The following is a 20,582-nucleotide window of genomic DNA, read 5'->3' as shown; positions in this document are numbered from 1 at the left end:
TTCTGTTTTTTGTGCCCATTTAGTCGTTGCTTGCAATTTTTAACGTAGCATACTCCGATGGCATGGCACGCTGCTAGCCTGGGTCGGCGTCCTTTCAAAAGGGCATCAGGTGTTGCACGTTGTGCAGCAGCTTATCTCAAATGATTTATAAACTACCAACAGTGGCGAGGCCAAAGCCATTGTCATTGCATAAAATATGCTAACAGAACAGCAAAAAAAAAAAACACAAAAAAAAAGTACAAAAAGAAGCTACCGAGAGCGAAACATATCCGAACCAAGCCCTGAGAGACGTAACAAAATGATACAAAGTGCTTCTGCCTCCAACCAAACTCGACCAGCAGAAAGGGACTTTCAGTTGAAGTGCCATTCGCAATGGAAGCTGAAAAACTCAAACTGACGTTAGACAAAGGTATTAACTGACAACTGCTTAGACCTAGGCTCTGCTGGACAGTATTTGTGCACCGCCCAAAATCGAATTAAATGCTCCAAAGCAGACCTCGAAAATGCAAGAACGCATAAAGTGTATATATTCTTGATCAGCATCGAAAGCCGTCCGTCTGCCCGAATGTATAAATGCGTCGAGCTCAGAACCTATAAGAGCTAAAGACTTGAACCTAGGTATTCATAATGTCCGGGCAGGACCAATTTCTCAACCCGTTTCCAACCAATCGATAAGAATCTATGTCGAAATTCTTCAAGATATAATTACAGATCAAGTATGTTTCATTTTATAGCTAGAAGTTACAGGGTATTCCCTCGTCAAGCACTTCCGACTTGTTTTACCTTCAAAATCAAATTTTGTTCAACAACAATTTGGGCAATCAAAGTAAGCTTTGATGTCCTTAAAAATCCAAAATGGTTCTACATAAATCTGAAAGTTCACAACATTTCGAGCACTTGAATGTAGAAGGGCTCTAGGCAAAAATAAAATAAAAATGAAATGGAATAAAGGAACTACAGCAGCAGGATAAAAAAAAACACACTTGTAAATAAACTATTGAGATATGTCTACACTGATTAGATTACGTTTTATGATGTGAAAAATTAATTTGCCTCGTAGAATACATTTTTTTTTAAATTATTTTTTGAGGAGTGCCTATGACTATATATTCTTTTACTTCTTATTCTGTAGTATGTTTTTGGGCACAGAGCACATACGACTGTTCATGTTTCTTTCGAAATTCTTTTAAAATTTTAAAAAAATTTTTTTTAGTGTTTTATCAAAAATTTACATTTTCGTTACACTGCAAAATAAGTTAAATTCGGATAGAAATTGAATAACTAAGGCAGATTATAAAATGTAAGTTGCACCTTTTGACTTTTGAGAACATCCAAAGGAATCTCAAGATTTTAAATAAGTTCATTCTACTAAATGTAAGGCTGCAGGCCCAAACAAAAAATTGTCGGCCTTTAGCTTTAAGTTCGGCGCATAGCAATAAGTAAATGGATTGCTGGTCTCAATAGTGGCCTGCAGCACAGTTCAATACATATATAAAAGCAGCGTATTATATATGTGTTCCCTAATTTGCATTGCTGCCTAACCATTAAGAGCAGCACCCATTATCGAGTGGCTCTTCAGCAGAGAACAAACATATTGTACACACTTGCACATAATAAGCCTCTCACTAATTGTTGCAGCTTAATTGAGGCTTACGCATTGTCGGCCCATCCAATCCGCTTGGAGTGTGGCGCCCACTCATTATAGACGCTCAATTTGCTCATAACTATGGCTAACAAAATAATTATTGTTTAAAAAGCCGTGCAAACTAATGCCCAGTGCTAAGCTTGCAAATCTCCTCTTCCTTGCATCGATGATGGGCGTGGGTGTGGGATGTGGGGTAGCAACTGCTGCCTTTCCTCCTGCTGTTGTTGTGATAATAATAATTGCTGTTGTTGTTGTTGTTGTTGTTACTGTTGTATTGAGGTTGAGTTTGGCTTGTCTAATTAATTTGCATTTAGCGCACAGGCCTTGCAGTGCTTTGGCATCGGCTTTGGGTCTTAGATTGGATGCAACTGCGGTATTTGGCGACCACCGCAAATAAGCCCATTCCATATCCTGCTCTCTACATACCCCCGACACACACACACACACACACACACACACACACACACACACACACACACATCCCTTGACTACCGAACGTTGCATCTCTTAGGCGATTTATGTTGACTGCAATTTTCAGCTGTGGCTCAACGCAGACAATTCAGCTAGATATATCGATATAGATATATGTATTTCTGTGTGCCTCGAAATTCAGTTGTCCCAGCATTTGTGGTTCTTGCATTGTGATTATTATCGATTTAAGCCCTGCTGGGCACATTACTCGGCAGTTCGTTTTATTAATTTGAATATCAGTTGATGATTGGTTGCGTGAAATCATTTAAGATATCAATTTCACCAGATAGTTGCCTCACAAGCACATAAATACATTCGTATAAAATTTATAGAGAATTTGACAACAATTTATAAAATCAGCTTGAAGGCAATTAAAGAACACATTTTATCCGAACACAACTTGCTAATCTAAATATCTCGGGTACTTAAGACTTAAAAGAATATCCATATTGAACAATTATTATTAGACCAAATCTGTATTCAATATTCCAGATGTTAGCTGACATATCATTAAAATGCCTAGAACTTTCCCTAAAAGTGTCCTCATTGGGGTATATGTATGCACAAAATTTTTATTTTTTTTTATACTTACAGTCCCAATATTATTGGCTTATATGCACATTTATCTTGATGTCTTTCTATTTATCGTACCCAATAGAACATTAAATTTCAAAGCGCCTCAAAACTATCAAACACACAGATGCACAAAGCTATTGAGCAGCACGCACACATGCACACACGCACACACACACTTACCCACCCACCCACATTGGTGGAGCAGGTGGCAGCTACAGTCACCATGCTCCCCTCCCCGTTGCACCCATGCTCTGCCATCGGGCTATACAAATACAAGATGGCAAAAGCATTTATGGCATTTTGTCGTTAGCTGTGCGAACTATTTGCCTTGAAACGACAACCACGAAGACAATGCCACAAGAGCAGCAACAGCAACAACAACAACAACAACAAGAGGACACAAATCATCGAGAGATGCCACAAAAGCGCCTCGAACATGCCAAACAGAGACAGCGCCAAGGGGGGTTAAAGCAGACAGAGATAGATACAGCTGAAAAGCTTAAACATATGCAGACAAAAGTAAATCAATCAATCCTGGAATTAACTAATTGCGTAAAGCAATATTTATGAATAATTAATGAGCTCATAATGCCGACCAGCATATGGGCGTATATGTATATGTATATGCATGGGGCGTGGCAAGCAGAGGGTATTTAGTTTGTGGTTCGTTTATCTTTTAAGCATTCGAAGGCAATTCAAACTGCCTGCCTCAAACCTGCGGCTGGGCTTATTAAGTGGGCCTTTGAGTTTCTGGTTGAGTGGAAACTTGAAACTATGAATATTAGTTGGCTACTTTATGTAATATTCTATGAATTTTTAATTAACCGCATGTGAGTGGGTCTGTGTGTGCTAGCATTTGCATAAATCAAACAAAATATTTTACAAACGCATTGATATAGTGTATGGATTTTTTGAAGACTAGTGCCTGGTTAATTTATAGCTGAAATGCATGTAAATTACCTCGGGGCCACGACAAGCTGCAGCCACTGTAGATAAGGCGTTGCCAGAAAGTATGCAACAGCAACAACAGCTACAACATTTGCATTTCATAAATTCAACGGCAAGCGCGCAAATAATTCAAAAATTTAATACGAATGCCAGAAAAAAATGCCAAAAGTAACATATAAAAGGAAAACGAGAACTGCAGCCAGCATTTCCCATTCCTTGCCAAAAGTATATGAATTGTATATCCAAAAAAAAACAAAAATAATATGAATAACAGCAGAGCTCACAGCTACAACAACTAGCGACATGCGCGTTTAAAATATTTGCACATTTTTTAACTGAATATTAATTTATGTTGTTTTCCACTGTTCAGTATTTCAGTGTCAGGCCCTCTGTGGGCGCCAAACTGCCAAACAAGATTTCATACCCTACGTCAGCTACCTTTTATAGTAGTTCGCTCAGCAAACCAATCGCAGCATATGCTCAACTATTATTCTATTGAAACTCGCAAAGGAATAATTCTAAATACAAAGTGTTATTTGTTTTATATAAATCTTGGCTTTGCTGTTGTTGGATTGAATAGCCAAAAAGCTGGATTTCGGTTGCTGATCTTGTCCTTGTTAAAATTCGCAACAAGTTAGCGCATATATATGTGTATTATATATATATACTTATATATATGTATTATAATATATGTTATAATGCGCAATATAGACCCTGACTCAGATTTTGGAAATCTAAACTACAGAACATATCGAAACATTAGAAATGATGTAAGAAAATAACTTTTTGAAGCATATTTACGCTTAAAATATACATATATTATATAACATTATAAAATTGAAATTAATTCCATTCATTTTCATTTTTGTTAAGGGTGATTGCGAATTCGACACTCGAAAATTTGCGACTTCATTTAACTTTTTGTTTTGTTTTTTTTTTTTTTTTTTGCCGCAACAGCAGCTGTTGACACATAAATAAATGCATATTGCACGAGCCGTGAGTTACCGCGTGTGCCTATTTTATTTTCAGCTGAGGGTTCATGAATTTAAATAAATTTTTGCGCGCAATACGAAGTACAACAATTGGGCATTTAAATGCAACAAATTTTTCAGTGTGGCAATAAAACCAAATTCGAAATGCCTAAAAATCTAGTAAATTGAAGTAAAGGCTGGCAAAGAAGAACCTAAAAGGCCAAGCGCTTGATGGGCGTGGGCTGGCATAGGGCAAGGGGCAGGGGGCAACTGTACGCAAAGGCTGCACAGACATGCACAATGACGCAGCAGACGTTGCATACTTCTAGGCTGCCTGCCAAAAATGTAACAGGCAACGCTTCACCGACTACCACTCCGAGAGAGGAGAGGACCAGGCACCGGCAGGGTGGGCTGATGTGGGCATGGCAAACGCGTCTGGGGCTCATAGTTTACATTGACACGCGCTTGCATGCAAATAAAATCATGGCAGCCAGACAGGAAGTCGGGAAAGCTGCCAGCAGAGGAAAAACTCAGCCAACGGGCACACACTCACACACACATCCATATAATTATTATTGTTTTGATTTCCCTGGCTGAGTTTGTTTAAAATTTTTTTAATTCTTGAACTTGACAGGCAGCGCAGCCCCAAGAAACTGGCCAAAAGGACTGTAGCTGGCTTTGGGGCCGGGCCACTTGACTGCATTGACTTCTGGCACTTTTGCCGCTGTCATGGCCATAACCCACGAGCCAAGTCCAAGTCCACTTCATCTCCTGTTTCTCGTTCAGCAGCTTGTTTGTCCTGTTTTGTTTTGGATTTGTTTTGTTTTGTTTCGTTTCACTTGGCCCGGACCTGGACCAGTGCCAAAATATTATTTTATTATGCCAAAAGAAGCTATGTCGTCCATGAGCAGCCCCTTTCAGCACTGGGATTACACTGTTCCTTCATGCATTTCGTCGGTTTTGCTTTTTGCTCGTCTGCCTCAAAGCTGTGCATTTAAAAGTAGCCACAATTTGCCTTCATCTTTTCGTTTTTCCTCCTTTGGCCAACGCTTGAGGCCAAAACAGCTTAATATGTTGCACAGATATAAAACTGTCTGTTTTGCCATCAAATTTGCTTTATAAATATATACATATTTATGTATGTATAAAGAAAGCCTTAAGGTAGATGGTTTAGCAAAATACAAACAAAAACTGATAAATAAAAATTATTGATCTGGGTAAGGAGCTAACTGAATGATAATATAATCTCCTTGAAATATCAGTTAATTTCGCGGGTGACTTTTTTTAAATGTGAAGCAAATATAAATACAAATATAAAAAAGAAAATCTACCAATTCTTTATCCAAGTGAAGTATATTTTAGAATGTGCTGTGTATTCTGGAATAGAATTAACGCCTAAGAAATTTTAAATTCTTCTTAATATTTCAAATTTAGACAAAGCCAGCATATCCAGAAACCAATCCTGCTTGCTGAATTTCTCGTGACTTGCTGAACTCTTTATATATATAATAGAGCTGCAAATGAACTTAAGCCTTTTCAATATTAGCCTTTTCTTTAATCTGCCTTCAGTTTGTCCGCAATGTTCATTTGCTTCACGAATGTCACCACCGAAAACGCCAACTTAGCCACCTATGAAAATAACTCTATTAATACACAACCTAAGGCAAGGGGCAGGCAGTAAAAGCGTCAACTTACTTTAATGTTAGTGTTCAGACTGATGGGAAATATGGAGCCGGCGGTAAAGCTAATTGATTGCTGCACATTTTGCAAAAAGTATATCAAAGCGGATTTATATCGACGAGTTGCATCGACCCAGTGCGATTGAAATATGGCTAGGGCCAGGTTCTCGCAGTCGCTTTCGATCAGGTTGCAGGTGAAACAAAAGGGAAACGTCTGAAAGAAGAGCGCAATCACGTATGCCACTGAGGCAATGCCCGTCCAGAGATCCACAAAGAACATCAAATTGATCATCGTGAGGCCGAACAAGAGGCCCACGAATAGGAATTGCACAAAGGTGGTGCGCGATATATAGGGTCGCATTAGATTGCAAATCCTAAAGCACAACTCAATGAAGTAGTCTTTATGAAAACAATTCCGTATAATTACTTGAGTATTAGCTTGTGATCTGAAATGCAACCTCTGAGCTCCAGATAGTTCTGTTCCTCGGACTTGCTGGGATCCGTGCGCAAGTTTTCGATGCGTTTGCAAAGCAGTTGCAGATGCATCCGCAACGAGAAGCCAAAGATTAAGGGATAAACATCCGTCATTTGATTGAAGTACACGCCAGAGGACATAAAAAGATACTCAATAAAGGAAGCGATCAACAGGCTGGATGTGCCATCGCGCCAATCCACAAAGCAGTTATACAAACGCCAAGGCGTCAGTCCCCTCACCACCGAGGTCAAATAGGTGATGGTCACAAAGATCGTGTAGGTGAACTGATATAGAAGATAAAGCGAATTGCAGCGTTTCACACCGCGATGCACCTCAATTCGCTCCTCATCCTTGACGCAACGCTTGTCCATTTCATCGAACAGCTGCTTGAGCTCGGCGAGACGCCACACGTTCAGAAATGATATCATGCCACGGGTAAAGGCGCCCGGTGCATTGATGCCCGCTTGCAGCGATGTAAACAGTTCACCGGGCGTAAACGTGCTAAACTCCTTTACATAGGTTATGGACAGACCGATGGGCAAATAACCAGCCAGTGCGATCACAAATATTGTCCAGATTCGGTATAGAAAGCGATATCTGGCATTCACTGCCAGCGGCATCCAGCCCAAGGCCGTCATGCCGTACTCCAAATACTTGTACGCATCTCGACTGGGCATCCGATCTGTCAGCGTTGGCTCCCTCAAATACTTGAAAAACATTTTCACTTTTTAACCACTTTGAAAGTTTGCTAGCAAACACCACTGAAAACTAGCTGCAACTGTTGATGCCAATTGGTTGGAAGAGCCATTTTATATGCCCTAGCCCAAGGCTGAAACTAATTACTAGTCATATAATAATAGTATAAAGTATATTTCTATGTGACTTTCGATATGCCGAAGAGTGAATACTCTTAAAGAGCCAGAACTGAAGCCAAAGCAGAAAATAATTTATGCCAAGAGGTATACAAAAATGATACTAAACACTTCAGTAAAACACAATCTGGTTTTTAAAAGAGGGACAACACTCTTTTATAAATAAATATATAATCTATCTACCTATCTATATATTTATCTAATGTCTATTCTGTGTAACAAAATTCATTGGCAATTTATGAAACCCTCTGAGTTGGTGCAATATGTCTAATTGTCGTTTAATTATTTATATTTTAGTCGTATTGCTGTTATATGTAATTGTTTACATATTTAAATCAGTGTCTTTGCTATTGGGAAAATTGTCATCGGGTTGCAAATCACAAGCTGGTCAAAACATATTGGCCAAATAAATTCCTCCCCCTTAAGTGAGGTCTGCAGTATTAGTTAGAGATTTCTAATTGAAATGTCCTTGCACAGAATATTTGATTTTGCAAGTTGAACTAATTTCGGCTTATTTTAAGCATGGGGATTGCTAGTCGCCAACTACATAATTGAAATCTCATCTTTGCAAAATGCACCTCAGACATTTATTATCTGGGTCAAAAGCCTGCCCATCTGATCTAAAGTAAAGCTTCATTAGCACGTCGTCCTTTGTAGGGGAGGCCCCTAAACCCTCTCAGCCGCCCCTTTTCATAAATAAAAGGTATGACTAGAATGAACCTTCTCTGCCAGTTGCGACGAGTGATAAAAGAGCTTTTATTAACTCATTGTAATTTTAAAAATCTTAAATCAATCAGATATGCCTTTGAATCTGAAATGCAACACGCTGTTGGGTTATTTAAAGGGATAATAAGCATCTCAAAGAGCCAGCTGCATTTGGTTACGATTTTAGCAGCTCGCAGCTTATCCTTTAGATAACCACCCGTTGCCAGCTGGGATGGATGTGCCCTACAAGTGTGTTGCCTTATGATTATTCCGTGCTCTGAAGCTCTTTCATTCTCATTTCCGTTGCACAAAGATTTGCATTGCGATTATTTCTGACCGGCGAAAAGGTTGTTGTTGCTTTTTATGCACAGCAACAAAATAAAATGTCGACTGATGTTAATGACAGGACTGCTGCCAGAAAGGCAGAGGACGAGCGAACGGCTTAAGCGGATAAGTGAAAAACGACGTAAGCTCATCCTGGAGCAGAGCAGGTGGGGTAGAATGCAGCCCGGTGCCTAGGCAGGGATTGCCACAAATGAATGGCATTTCAGATGCATGCAAGGATATATGAACCACAACAAAGGCGATGCCCGGAACAGTCAGGACTGGACTGGACTCGCCCCTGGCCTACCAGGCGGCTCATTATGCGCAAACACGTCACCGAGTGTAAGCCCGTGCCGGTAGATGGCGCCAGTACACGAACTGCCCAATGATAAGTCAAGAGGAGTCCTGGCAACATCCTGGCCGGCTTTAACAGCAAGTGCGGCAGCTGAAGAAATATCAAACAGCAAACAGCAACAGAAGAAACATCGGCAGCAGCCTTGAAGCAGCAGCGCCCTGTTGTTCCACCAGCAGCTCCTGTCCTGCCGCCTGACGATGATGCGTGACATAAACCACAATGCCAGGGCCCTGGGACCAAAGCCCAGCATCCCAGATCCCTGGGACTGTCGGACAGAATGACTTACAAATTTGCAGAGCGTCGCATATTTCAGTTGTCATTTTTGCTGTTTTGCCAGTTTTGCGTATGCCAGAAAAGAAGTCGCCGTGTGTGTGCGGAAGCTCCTGTGCCCCGTTAACCCGCCTCTTCCACTCGTTATGGTTTGCATCCTGCCTCTCCTGTCCTGGGTAGCGGCATTTCCGCTGGCAACGCAACTGCGGCGGCAACTGCCACAAACAATTTTGACATTTGCGCTGCACAGTTGCGGAGCGCTCGTTCGTTTCGTAGCCAGTCGGTGTGCTGCTCTCTGGACAGGATGTGCAAGGATATTGTGAAATCAACGTAATGGCGGGGCATTAACATGCAAGCTGCGAAAAAGGCGACAGGTAGCAATGTCCGGGCATGTTGGCCACAAAACAAGAATGCACAATGCATGAAACAACATATCGCACTTCGAATACACTACACAGTGCTGTATCAATAAATTATGACAGGTATGTAAGAAATGGCTTTACTAATCCAGTCAAGGATTCCCAGCTATTGGTGGGGCACAGAACTGTGCATTCAGTGCTTCAATAGAATGAAGATTATCACTAATATTTATATATATTATATTATTTATTATTTTAAAACAACAAACTATTCTGCATAATAAGATCATGCTGCTAGCGTTTCACAGTTTCAGTTTCCTTTGAGTAAAAATATCTTTCTGTATGTCAAATGTTTTAGCCCTAATTCGACAGTAATCATTGTGTACCCTAAAAGTATTCAATATATATTCTCAACTCCACTGACACGCAACAAGTCTCAGATGAAAGCTAAAATGCCCGCTCGGGTCAGGGGTATTATGAAAGAGAGTGTATAGCCCCAGTTTTCGCATTATCTTTGGCATGCTGCTCTTTTTCATTATGAAATTATAAATATTTTATTTAATACAGAAGCGAGGACAGCAGCACCTGAAGCGGGCAGGCATGGTGCGAGGGGCGAGAGGCGTGTAAAGCGAGCCTGTAGGGCCAAGTAGACTGTATTAAATTCCACAGCCAATTGCAGGCGACTTTGTTTTGCTGCCAGCTACATTTCAATTTTAAATGAAACATAAAATTCCACTTGCACGCAATGGTAAAACGAGAAGCAAGGCCAAAAATACAAAATAACAAAAAAAAAATAATAATAAAAGGAAAAGCACGACAAGTAAAAAAAAAATTCCTTTAAAATATATGTAATATGTGTGAGTGTGCGAGCATTTCAATTGAAATTTACAAACCGCTCGAATGACCTTAAGCTACTTTAACATAAGCTGATGGGCGGGGTGCTGGTGCTGGTGCTGGGGCTGGGGCGTGGCTGGCGGCGCACAATAAAAGCAATGTAACGCAAAAAAAAAAAAAAAGAACAAAAATGTGAAAATTTCATAAACCAAAACTCAAACAACGTCCAAAGTTAAGTAAAAATGTAGGTAACCAATGGCTAGGGGCTCTGTGCGCGGACAAAAACTGAGCCGCCCAGTAAAAGTTACGGCCATTTTACACACACACACACGCACACACAATCACACACTGGCTGTTTTTGTTGTTGTGTGGCTTATTTGATTTTTGCTTGAGTTATTACACAACTGGCAACTGCATAAACACGGCAACCGCAACGCCTTTGGCATATAAATTCAATTAAAAAAAAAAAATTAATATTCCTCTTGCTCTACCCAAAACCGGGGCTCTTGTTGATTTTCCAATACAATTTTAACCAGTTCAGAGAAATTTCCTTAGAAAATATCGAGCAGAAAAAATGTAGAAAGTGTATATTATTATTTAAATCATTTTATGAATTAAATTACCTGAATATGTTGATTCTAGTCAAATATATTTCTCAGATTTATGAAATTGTAATCGAATTAACAGATTCTTATGCCTCGAAACTTTTAGCTAAATGTAATACATTTTATAAAGAGTATTATTATTTTATCTAGAAAATGTATATAAGACGTGTCTTACATTTTTCGCAAGATCCTTGCTCTTATATCAAAGATAAGGTGAAAATTCTAAAAAGAGCTATATACGTAAGCTTAAAGCATCACACCACGGCACTTAAATGTGTGTGTGTGTGCGTGTGTGTGTTTTGTAATTGAAAAACAGAAATGCTGACAAAAATTTGTCAAAAACGGATAGATAAAAAAATTTTCTGGTTTCTCAATTTTAAAGTTTTATAACAAATATGCTTAAGTAAAATTCTCAATGATACTTTGGTTTTTTCACGACAACAGCACTCGACGAGTTCGGTAACATCCTGGCGCAGGTTGCCACAGATCAAGTTTGTGGACCATTTTAAATGGCGACAGCGCCAAAGAGAAAGGGTGACCCAAGTACGTATTTGAATCAAAATAATATTGCTGTATTGAATTGCATGTGTGCTATCACCTTTGCCCGCAGTTGCTGCAAGTTCATCGCAAGATCTAGTCACCGATCAAAATTCGGGTCGCAGGACTGAACAGAAAGTCTATACGTTCAACAGCGAGAAGCCCAATCAGGCCAAGACAACTCCGACTGCGGGCAAAGACGAAAAGGCCAAGCCTCAAAAGACCATACTGGAAGAGCATGGCATCATATTGGGCAAGGTGATTGGCACGGGTAACTATGCCAAGGTCAAGATTGGCTTCTCCGAGGAGTATGGCAAGCGGGTGGCCGTTAAAATAATATCCAAGGTCAAGGCGCCATCCGAATACACCCAAAAGTTTCTGCCCCGCGAAATTGAGGCTGTAAAGGGACTGCATCATGAGAATCTGATAACGTTCTATCAAAGCATTGAGACCAGTCACAGGTATAGACTGATCTATAGCCGATTATCTTCTTCTTTTCGTTATCATTATCAATCTACCCAACCACCAGAGTCTATTTGATAATGCAGCTAGCGGAGAACGGCACATTGCTGGACTATGTGCGCGAGAAGAAATTTCTGGATGAGCCGCAATCACGCACACTCTTTAGACAATTGATCAGTGCCGTTGAGTATATACACAGCAAGGGCGTCGTACATCGTGATATCAAATGTGAGAACCTTTTGCTGGATGAGAACTGGAATTTGAAGTTAATCGACTTTGGATTTGCGCGCAAGGACACGCGCACGAATGAAAATCAAGTGGTGCTGTCAAAGACTTTCTGTGGCAGCTACGCATACGCTAGTCCAGAAATATTGAAGGGTATACTGATCAAACACAAAATATTATCGTTAACCTTTTCTAAGCCTATCTCTCTAATTAATTCCCCACTCAGGCATTGCTTACGATCCATTCATGTCGGATGTTTGGGCCTGCGGCGTGGTCTGCTATGCGATGGTCTTTGGTCGTCTGCCCTACGATGGCTCCAATGTGCACATACTGCTGAAGCGCATCAATCAGTCGCTGGTATTTCCAAAAAATCCATCAGCCACCACTGAGTGCAAGCACATGATTATGCATATATTGGCGCCCGTCAAAATCAGATATAATGTGCCGCAAATCAAAGAAGATCCTTGGTTCGGTCAGAGATAAATATATACATATATATGCCACAGTCCAGTTCTCGCTGTTGTCGTAGCAGAAAAACAAATTTTAAGTTAATAAAACTGCTTAATTATTAAGCCACAAGCTGTGAAGTTCTCTCTGCATAGATATACAAGGCTTTATCAAAATGAAAGATGTGGCCTGAGGGACAGAGTTCCTCAAATATTTTGTAGTCTAAATGCCATATTTAAAACATTTAAACACAAATTCCACCTCACAAACGTTTTTTTGATTTCAAATACAAATTCACCATATATTTCAGCAGAACGTGCGCATGCGTTGTGTACAGGTTGGCAGCACCGATAAATATCGTGTGGCCCCTACGATTTATCGGCAGCAAATCGAGCATTTATCGATGGAGCCGCGCATTGCGAAATTCACTCAAAATAATACTATCAATGCCAAAGCAAATGAGAAAATATTTAGCTAGTCATTTTTTTTTTTTTTTTATTTACCCTAGTCGTGTTTGTATACCCTGCAAATAGGGTATGTCCTGGGCAGTCATGACAACAATCGGTTGCCCTGGCAACGACGACTGGCAGCCAAAACATGAAAATGTCTTACGCGACTCGTTTTTAAAAGTCAAGCTGTGTAAATTATATTAAAATAAACATATTTGAGTGCAGTTAATAGTTGTTAAATTAAATATTTAAAACAATTGATGGCGGAGGTGCACATAATTGGACAAATACTGAAAGCTGTTGATTTCGACGAGCCACATTTGTACTGCAAGTGGAGTCTGCAGAGCGGTAAATAGCGAGCGAAAAACAAATATTTTGATTTTAACATAACATAAATGTGTGCATATACTTTTTAACTGGCCACGCCCACTGCTTACAGGCAACGCTTGGCGTTTGGTTCAGGGTGAGCTGCAGGGACAGACGCACGTTTCCAGCCATCGCCTACAGAACAGCTCCGATTTCGCTCAACCCCTGGACATACATTTGTGCACCGCTGCGATTCAGGGTTGGCCGCGTCTCCTTGTCGAGGTCTACGCCGTAAACGTGCTCCAGCAGTGCTGGCCCGTCGGCTACGGATTTGCGCATATGCCATCAACACCCGGTGCTCATCGCCTGGAGATAAACACCTGGAAGATCGCACCAAACAGCTGGTGGCAGAGCATCAAGGAACGTTTTGGTGGCGGCGGCACGGCGCTGCATAAAACCGATTTACTTTACTCGGGAGTGGAGCGGTAGGTTTAAATGACACTTGCCAAAAATGCCACATAAGCTTTTGATTAAGCGTACAGAAAAGCTTGGGCAGGGAACAAGAGAAATTTAAAGTCAGCTTTTGTCAAATCAAGCTTTGTCTTGGTTTTACTTAAAGCTTAGAGTAAAACTAACTTACTTTATCAAGACTAGCTTTGGCCTATGTTAAGGAAGAGCTATAAGAGCAAAGAACTTTGAAGCATATTGATTGAGATTAAAGTGTGCTTAAGTGCGATTGATTTCACTTAAAGCAAAGTGCAACTATATAAAATTCTCTAACTCTAGGACAAAGGCCTTATGCTGCAGCTAGTGCAATTTTAAACTAACTTTATTTATGAACAACCTAATCTTTTACAGCTACAAACTGCTGACGCGCAGCTCTGGCAAAATAATTGTCGAGCTGAGCTTAATATTTCGCAAATTTGAGGAATACGGTGTGGAATTTAAATAATTAACAACCATGTTATGCCTAAAGTTGACTGCATTATCTATCTGCCTGCTGTCGACGTCGATGCAGTGCATCAAGATCGGCATCTCGCAGAGCTATAATACAAGCACAACACCAACAACAACTACAACAACTACAACAACAACAACAACAATAACATCAACAACTACAGAGACTCCAACGACAACTATTGTTGCGGACACGATCACCACTGACATTAGCCCCGTGCCCGATGCTGGTAGCACTCCCAGTCAGACTTTTCCGCCACGCAAGACGCCAAAACCACGCACAACCGCAGCGCCCAGACGAAGCAGCTCAACGCCTGCTCCAACCACTGAAACGCTGCCATTAAATGCCACCACTGCGCCTTTCCACGGGCATAATCGCTTCGCCTACTGCGCCTGTGATTTGCACAGCGATCTATGCGATATAAATTGCTGCTGCGATCCCGATTGTCCACAGGAGACGCTGCAGGTATTCAGCTGCTTGCCAGAGCAGCCGACGCGTCTGGAAGACTTTCAGTACAACCATGGACTGCCCACATGTCAGCTCAGCGATGGTTGGTTGTGCGTCTTTCGCAGCAACACAAAGCCAGCCAAAATACAGGTGAATGTTAAATGAAAAGAAGAGGCTAAGCTACTTCTGGCAAATGCATTCTTGTTTATAGTCTGTACCTATGTTATTTCCTTAATTCTCTAGACCCCAATCAACAATTTCGATGCAGCACAGTACAATAAATGGCCGGAACAGCTGAGCGGGTATGATACGCAATTGCCGTCCACACAATTTGCAGCGCATTACAAATTTGGACAAGCGCTGCAGCTGTGGCAGCCCGAGAGCAAAGAGCTGTCCACTTTGGAGCTGCCCATGGGCTATGAGAGCGCCAGTTGCCAGCTAAAGCAGACGTTATTGTATTTGCAGCCCATGCGGAGCAGCTGCCTTTTAAGCGATGCGTCGCAAATGCAAACGCATCTCTGGACGCTGCTCAACGTGACCAGCAACCACCAGCTGTTGTCGCGGCCATGTGAACCGGAGGAACAGGAAGAGGTGCAGGGCATTAGCATTCAAGTATGCCAACAGCTGCTGCTGCAAACGCAAGTACTTTGTCTGGCTGGAAATGAGACACAAGTGGACATGCTGGTGGATAGCATAGAGCTAGAATTGACGCACAACTATACCCACATTTTGGAAGCCAAGCTGCTGCTCAGGGAAGCCCGAGAGGAGGAGGAGCATCAAGAGCTTTGGCTGAGCTATGCGCTAGTCTACAAGTCTGCCAATGACAACAAGAGGAAAAAGCCCAGCTCTGGGCCACTTGGTTATGTCCTGGGTGCACCAATACTGCTGGGAATAATGATTCAGATGGACCCGAAAAACGAAACGGAACAGCCTCAGCACTTGCTCAGCTACTTTCAGAGCAATGCTAGCGAGCGCAATCAGCACTGGCTGACACCTTGCCGCAGGCACAGCTTGGAACCGCATCATGCCGTCAGCTTTGGCATCGATCTGGCCAGGCAATGCCAATTGCGTCAACTAGCGCCGGAGCACGACAACCATACGGACTACTGCCAGCAGTTGCAGTCGCACATTTGGCAACAGTTGCTGCCCCAAAATTGCACGCGGCTCGATGAACTGGGAAAGGTGTTTGTCTCGCAGCTGGGCAGACCGCAGCCGGATAAATGGCTGCCAATCCAGCTGGGTTCTGCTGATGGTCAGCAGCTGCCACCCGTTCAGGGCATTTACGATGAGCAACAGCAAAGTCTCAGCTGCCGCAATATGTTGCTCAGCGTTAGCTACGAGTTCTATATGACAGAATTGACGCTGCTCGGCGGACACGTGCCACACCAGAATCTGCTGCAGCATGCGAGGCTAGTGCTGGGTCATCGACATGACCTGGAATTCGATGCGCGTGACCAGCAAGTGGAACTGCCCTTGGCCGTAACCGTAATGTTCTTCAAGGCGCAGCACAAGAGGCTAACCGGTTCAAGCCTACGAATTGTCGCCAATTTTGGACTGATCTTTACAACTATTCTGGTCTCAATGAGAACTAATGCAAGTTTACAGCTTTTCTAGTCACAAAGGGTTCTGAGTTCTATTACAGACTTAGGATACATTTTATAAAAATATGAAATAAATGTCTATAAAAATATATGGATGTCAAGTATATCGCATTGATATCTTAAGATTTACAAAGTAAAGCAGCAGTTATTAATACTTATAAACTTACCAATATAGGTTCTGATTGTCTTTAAGTAGGTTTCTTTTGGGTTTTAAAAATGTTTCCTTTCACACGATCGTCCAGTTCATGAAACACAACTAAAAGTAAAGGAGCCAATTTATTTTTTAGTGCCAGATGAATTAAAGCATTAATTTTATGTATGCACTAGCAAGAAGATATATAGTAAGACTTAAGAGAATGAGAATTGTATAGAAAGGCGATTAATAAAAGAGATAATTTGAGAGGCAGACAATGAAAGAGTAACAGGTTATTAAAGATTAGAAAAAATGTTTACTATTACTGAGATTAAACCTTATCGAAAGAACTTTTGATGCGACTTGTATGGGAAATATACGAGATGAGAAATATATGAGAATTGTATAAGTGATATACGAGATGGTCGAAAAGAAAAAACGGTAATAGTGTGACTTGAACAGAAGGTGTAAGTGTGAACTCAGAAGAAAAACGTCAAACACGGATATTAGAATCCTAATGATTATTCAATGCAATTATAACGATGTTTAAATGCGATTTATTGCAGCATAAACAAAAATCGCACATCGAACTTTGCAATGTGTATGGAATGGTCATAAGTTTTGAGGAACCAATCTTCTAAACAATATCCCTGCGGCACTTGCGCAATTGTTTTCGCAACAGCAAGGCATTCAACTCGGCCTGTTTGCGTCGCTCCTCCTCCTCGATGGCCCGTTGAATTTCTTCAGCCTCGTTGGTGGCCTTAACAGAGATCTCATGCACGTCCGGCAGAAAGTCCAAGATGCCCTTACGTATGAGATATTGATAGTTCATCGAAGCGGTATACTTTATTTCGTTGCCAATAACACGACTGAGATCCATCCAATGCAAATACATCCAGTTTTCGTTACGCAAATCCTTGACGCTATTATAGACGGGAATGAATTCATCGATTTTGCCAATAAATACATGGGCCACATCCATAATTTCAGGCTTCTCGCTGAAGTTGACCAGCGATTCAACTAGCTCATTGCGCAGATTCATTAGATTGGTCCAAACTTCATCAAGATCGAGCAACGCAATCGGATTACCCAAGGTGGCGTCTTCCAGTTTCTGAAAGTTGGCGCAGGCATACCATAGCTGTTTATATGGCTCAAAGCTCCTGATGATGCTGGTCAGAAATTCCGTGGAAAGTGGCTCCAATTCGAACAGTTCCTGACGATACTGCAGCGTTCGTCCGACCTTCTCCAGTTCCCTTATCAGCGCCCAAGTTAGTTTTATATCGACAGAGGTCTCTTGGGCCCGATTTGGATTGAAGACCAAAGAGAAGGCCTGAACCTCATCGTTGAGCGCTTCGAGACGCTCTTCAAAGTTCTGGCATTCGCTGGAATGCTGTCGCAGAAACTCTTCAATGTCCAGCTTCTGCTCCTCCTTCAGTGTGGACAACCGCATCAGGATCTGATGTGGCCAGGCAAAGGCATTCCATTTCATGGCAAACTGATGATCGCTCAGATTGTAAAAGAAACTATCCAGCAGATCGTACTCCAGCCACATCACCTGTATATCGGCGCGCAGCTGGTCGACCACATCGGGCACTGTCAGTGCAAAATCCCGAATCTCGAACAGATGCTCAATGCTCATGGGACGCACGGCAATTTTATTGAATACCTCCATACAGCGCTCCACTATCTGTTCGTTCGTCTCATACATGCGATCCACGTAGTACTCAAAAATGCGGCGCACTATTTCAATGTATTTCTTGATCATGAACTGCTTTATGGTGTCCACATTAATGTAGAAAGGTCCGATTGTTATGTAGGCGGGCAATATTTGACGAATCTCTTCCTTTTGCCGCTTGTGCTCCAGTATATCCCATTTAACCTGCGATGAGGGCTTATGGGCTGCCGCATAATCCTTCATGAAATCATTTACATTCAGCAGATAAAAGTCGACGAATCTCTCGTAATGTCGCGCATAGGCCTTCAGCGGAAGCACCGCCTGAGCATAGCAGCGGCGCATTAGATCGTTCTGCTCAAGGAACTTATCCTCGATCAGTTCGACGGTCAATATGTATAGATTATGTGCGAACTTTAAATTGCTCATCACTTCCGCATCAATGGTGCGGACGCCCGAAGTCTTCTCCAAGCCCCGTTTGTAAATATCCATTAGCGATGGTTGAAAGTCATCCGGATTCGTTGAGTAGAAGACCTTTCGTTCCTCATTAATACCTATGGTCAGGGCAAAGACGGGCTTTGGAAAGGGAAACTCAGTCTCGATAAAATCGCTGGTCCACTTATAATTATGCTTGAGTGGCAGAAATTGCAAACAGGGATCACAGACCAGTTTCGAGAAGTTCATCAGCGACGAGAGCAGCAGCACCTCCATGGACTCCTGCATGCGAAATTTGACTTGCCAAATGAAAGGGAAGATCTTGCACATCTGGTAGACCGTCCAATTGTTGAGCGAGATATCCAGCCAGCCCTTGCCCAAGGCGCGTAACACCAGGGTTATCACCGTGGTCAGCTGCTCTGGCCAATAGACCTTCAGAAAGGTGGAGACAGTGTCGCTGTGCGCCTCCTGCGACTGCAGGAAATCCACCAATGCTGTTGGCTTATTGAAATTGCATACGAATATGGTCAGCGTTTCGATGTGCTGGCATTCGACGGCCACGCCCATCATGGCCTCAATGCCACCAGCGCAATAAAAAAGGCTGGCTCGCAGCCAGAGATACCGTTTCTCCTTTATATTAATACCGAGAGCCTGCAACTCGCGGCGCTCTTGTTCGGCAAAGTCAACGGGTGCGGCAGCTGGCATGAACTCTTTTAAGGATATGTTGCGAAACTGTGGAAACTCCTTGGGCATGTGTATGATAAACTGCTCCAGCTCATAGAGTGCCATCAGACGCTCAAACACGATGTTCACCTCGGACCTAAGACGCCTCTTGCACTGTTCCGAGACGTTGGACTGCTGCAGCAGTGCCTCAATGGGTTTGAAGCTTTGGAAGGTCGTCGACTCGATGTCATCGTGGAGCACACAGTCGACAATCAGCTCCATAAGCATCAGTTGTTCGCCCTTGTGACGCTCATGCACGGCTGACTTGAGACGCTGTATGTACTTGTGCGGATCCTCGGCCAGGAACATGAACTGCAACTTGGGAACCTCGTAGGTGCATTCGTCGTCCAATGAGGTAAGCGTCCAGAGATCCGTTTTCTCGTTGTACGACGAGACCGCTGCCATGGCCCAGCGGCAGCTCCGCAGACTCCGATTATAGGGCAGATAGGCACGTGCCGGAAGCGGATAACGGTCACCGCCGACAATGCCGAGCTCAAACCAGGCATCTGGGGAGCTAATGTCGTAGTTGCTGTCATCGAAATAGCTCAGTGGAAATTTGTGCGGGAAGGCAAATTCGGACATCAGGTCGTACTGTTCTTCGGTGGGCTGCAGCATATCATCGGTAAGTCCGGCTTTTTTCAGCTCCTCGATCAAATTGATTCTGCTGTACTGTCTTCGGCGGCGATCCACAGCCACGTCCTTGGGCAGCTCGCCCTTGGGCACGAAACGAGTCTGTATGACCTTGGGCAGAATAGTGGGTAACGGAAAGCGATAGACTTTGCCATTTTTGCCCATCAACGTTAGCCAACGCTGCGCCTCCTGTATGGGATAATGGACGGGCGTTAATTGTTCGCGCGGTATATGCAGCTCGTGGAAAGTCTTGGGCGCCGTGCCTGGACGCGGAGGCATTATACAAATTGTCCGCGATGACTCGTCATCCTCCACGGAGGAGAAGGAAACTGTAACTGGCTCCTCGGTGAACGAATTGTTAAGCGCCATTTCGATTGTTCGAGATGTTCTTGAACTTCAAATATATTCGAGTAATTTTAGTGTCGTTAACCTACTTACAAATAAATGACAGCTTTTATATTGATGGCC

The 20,582-nt window shown here is 42.4% G+C and overlaps 5 protein-coding genes across 5 annotated transcripts; 3 read left to right on the top strand and 2 right to left on the bottom strand.

Moving 5' to 3' along the window:
* Nucleotides 1-5,945: 5,945 nt before the first annotated feature.
* LOC6628970 (odorant receptor 42b) lies at nt 5,946-7,533 on the bottom strand. Its single transcript, XM_032437606.2, has 3 exons — nt 6,718-7,533; nt 6,307-6,664; nt 5,946-6,240 (listed from the first exon to the last, which is right to left on the bottom strand). The coding sequence occupies exons 1-3, from the start codon at nt 7,482-7,484 to the stop codon at nt 6,166-6,168; spliced, it is 1,200 nt and encodes a 399-aa protein (XP_032293497.1). The 5' UTR covers nt 7,485-7,533; the 3' UTR covers nt 5,946-6,165.
* A 3,888-nt stretch (nt 7,534-11,421) lies between these two features.
* LOC6628971 (testis-specific serine/threonine-protein kinase 3) lies at nt 11,422-12,892 on the top strand. The gene is made up of 4 exons (XM_002051327.4): nt 11,422-11,632; nt 11,700-12,087; nt 12,156-12,466; nt 12,540-12,892. Exons 1-4 carry the CDS (start codon nt 11,599-11,601, stop codon nt 12,794-12,796), a joined length of 990 nt encoding a protein of 329 aa, XP_002051363.1. The 5' UTR covers nt 11,422-11,598; the 3' UTR covers nt 12,797-12,892.
* Nucleotides 12,893-13,295: 403 nt separating this feature from the next.
* Nucleotides 13,296-14,513, top strand: B9d2 (B9 domain-containing protein 2). The gene is made up of 3 exons (XM_015172683.3): nt 13,296-13,557; nt 13,649-14,000; nt 14,374-14,513. The coding sequence occupies exons 1-3, from the start codon at nt 13,470-13,472 to the stop codon at nt 14,465-14,467; spliced, it is 534 nt and encodes a 177-aa protein (XP_015028169.1). The 5' UTR covers nt 13,296-13,469; the 3' UTR covers nt 14,468-14,513.
* tctn (tectonic) lies at nt 14,477-16,608 on the top strand. The gene is made up of 2 exons (XM_015173433.3): nt 14,477-15,070; nt 15,164-16,608. The coding sequence occupies exons 1-2, from the start codon at nt 14,477-14,479 to the stop codon at nt 16,532-16,534; spliced, it is 1,965 nt and encodes a 654-aa protein (XP_015028919.1). The 3' UTR covers nt 16,535-16,608.
* Nucleotides 16,609-17,170: 562 nt separating this feature from the next.
* sac (sterile affecting ciliogenesis) lies at nt 17,171-20,560 on the bottom strand. Its single transcript, XM_002051329.4, has one exon. It carries the CDS (start codon nt 20,481-20,483, stop codon nt 17,292-17,294), a length of 3,192 nt encoding a protein of 1,063 aa, XP_002051365.1. The 5' UTR covers nt 20,484-20,560; the 3' UTR covers nt 17,171-17,291.
* Between the last annotated feature and the right edge of the window lie 22 nt (nt 20,561-20,582).

Source organism: Drosophila virilis, chromosome 4 (assembly GCF_030788295.1).
Source record: "Drosophila virilis strain 15010-1051.87 chromosome 4, Dvir_AGI_RSII-ME, whole genome shotgun sequence".
NCBI lineage: Eukaryota > Metazoa > Arthropoda > Insecta > Diptera > Drosophilidae > Drosophila > Drosophila virilis.
The sequence above is the reverse complement of the archived record's forward strand: the minus strand, read 5'-3'. Positions and strand labels throughout refer to the sequence as shown.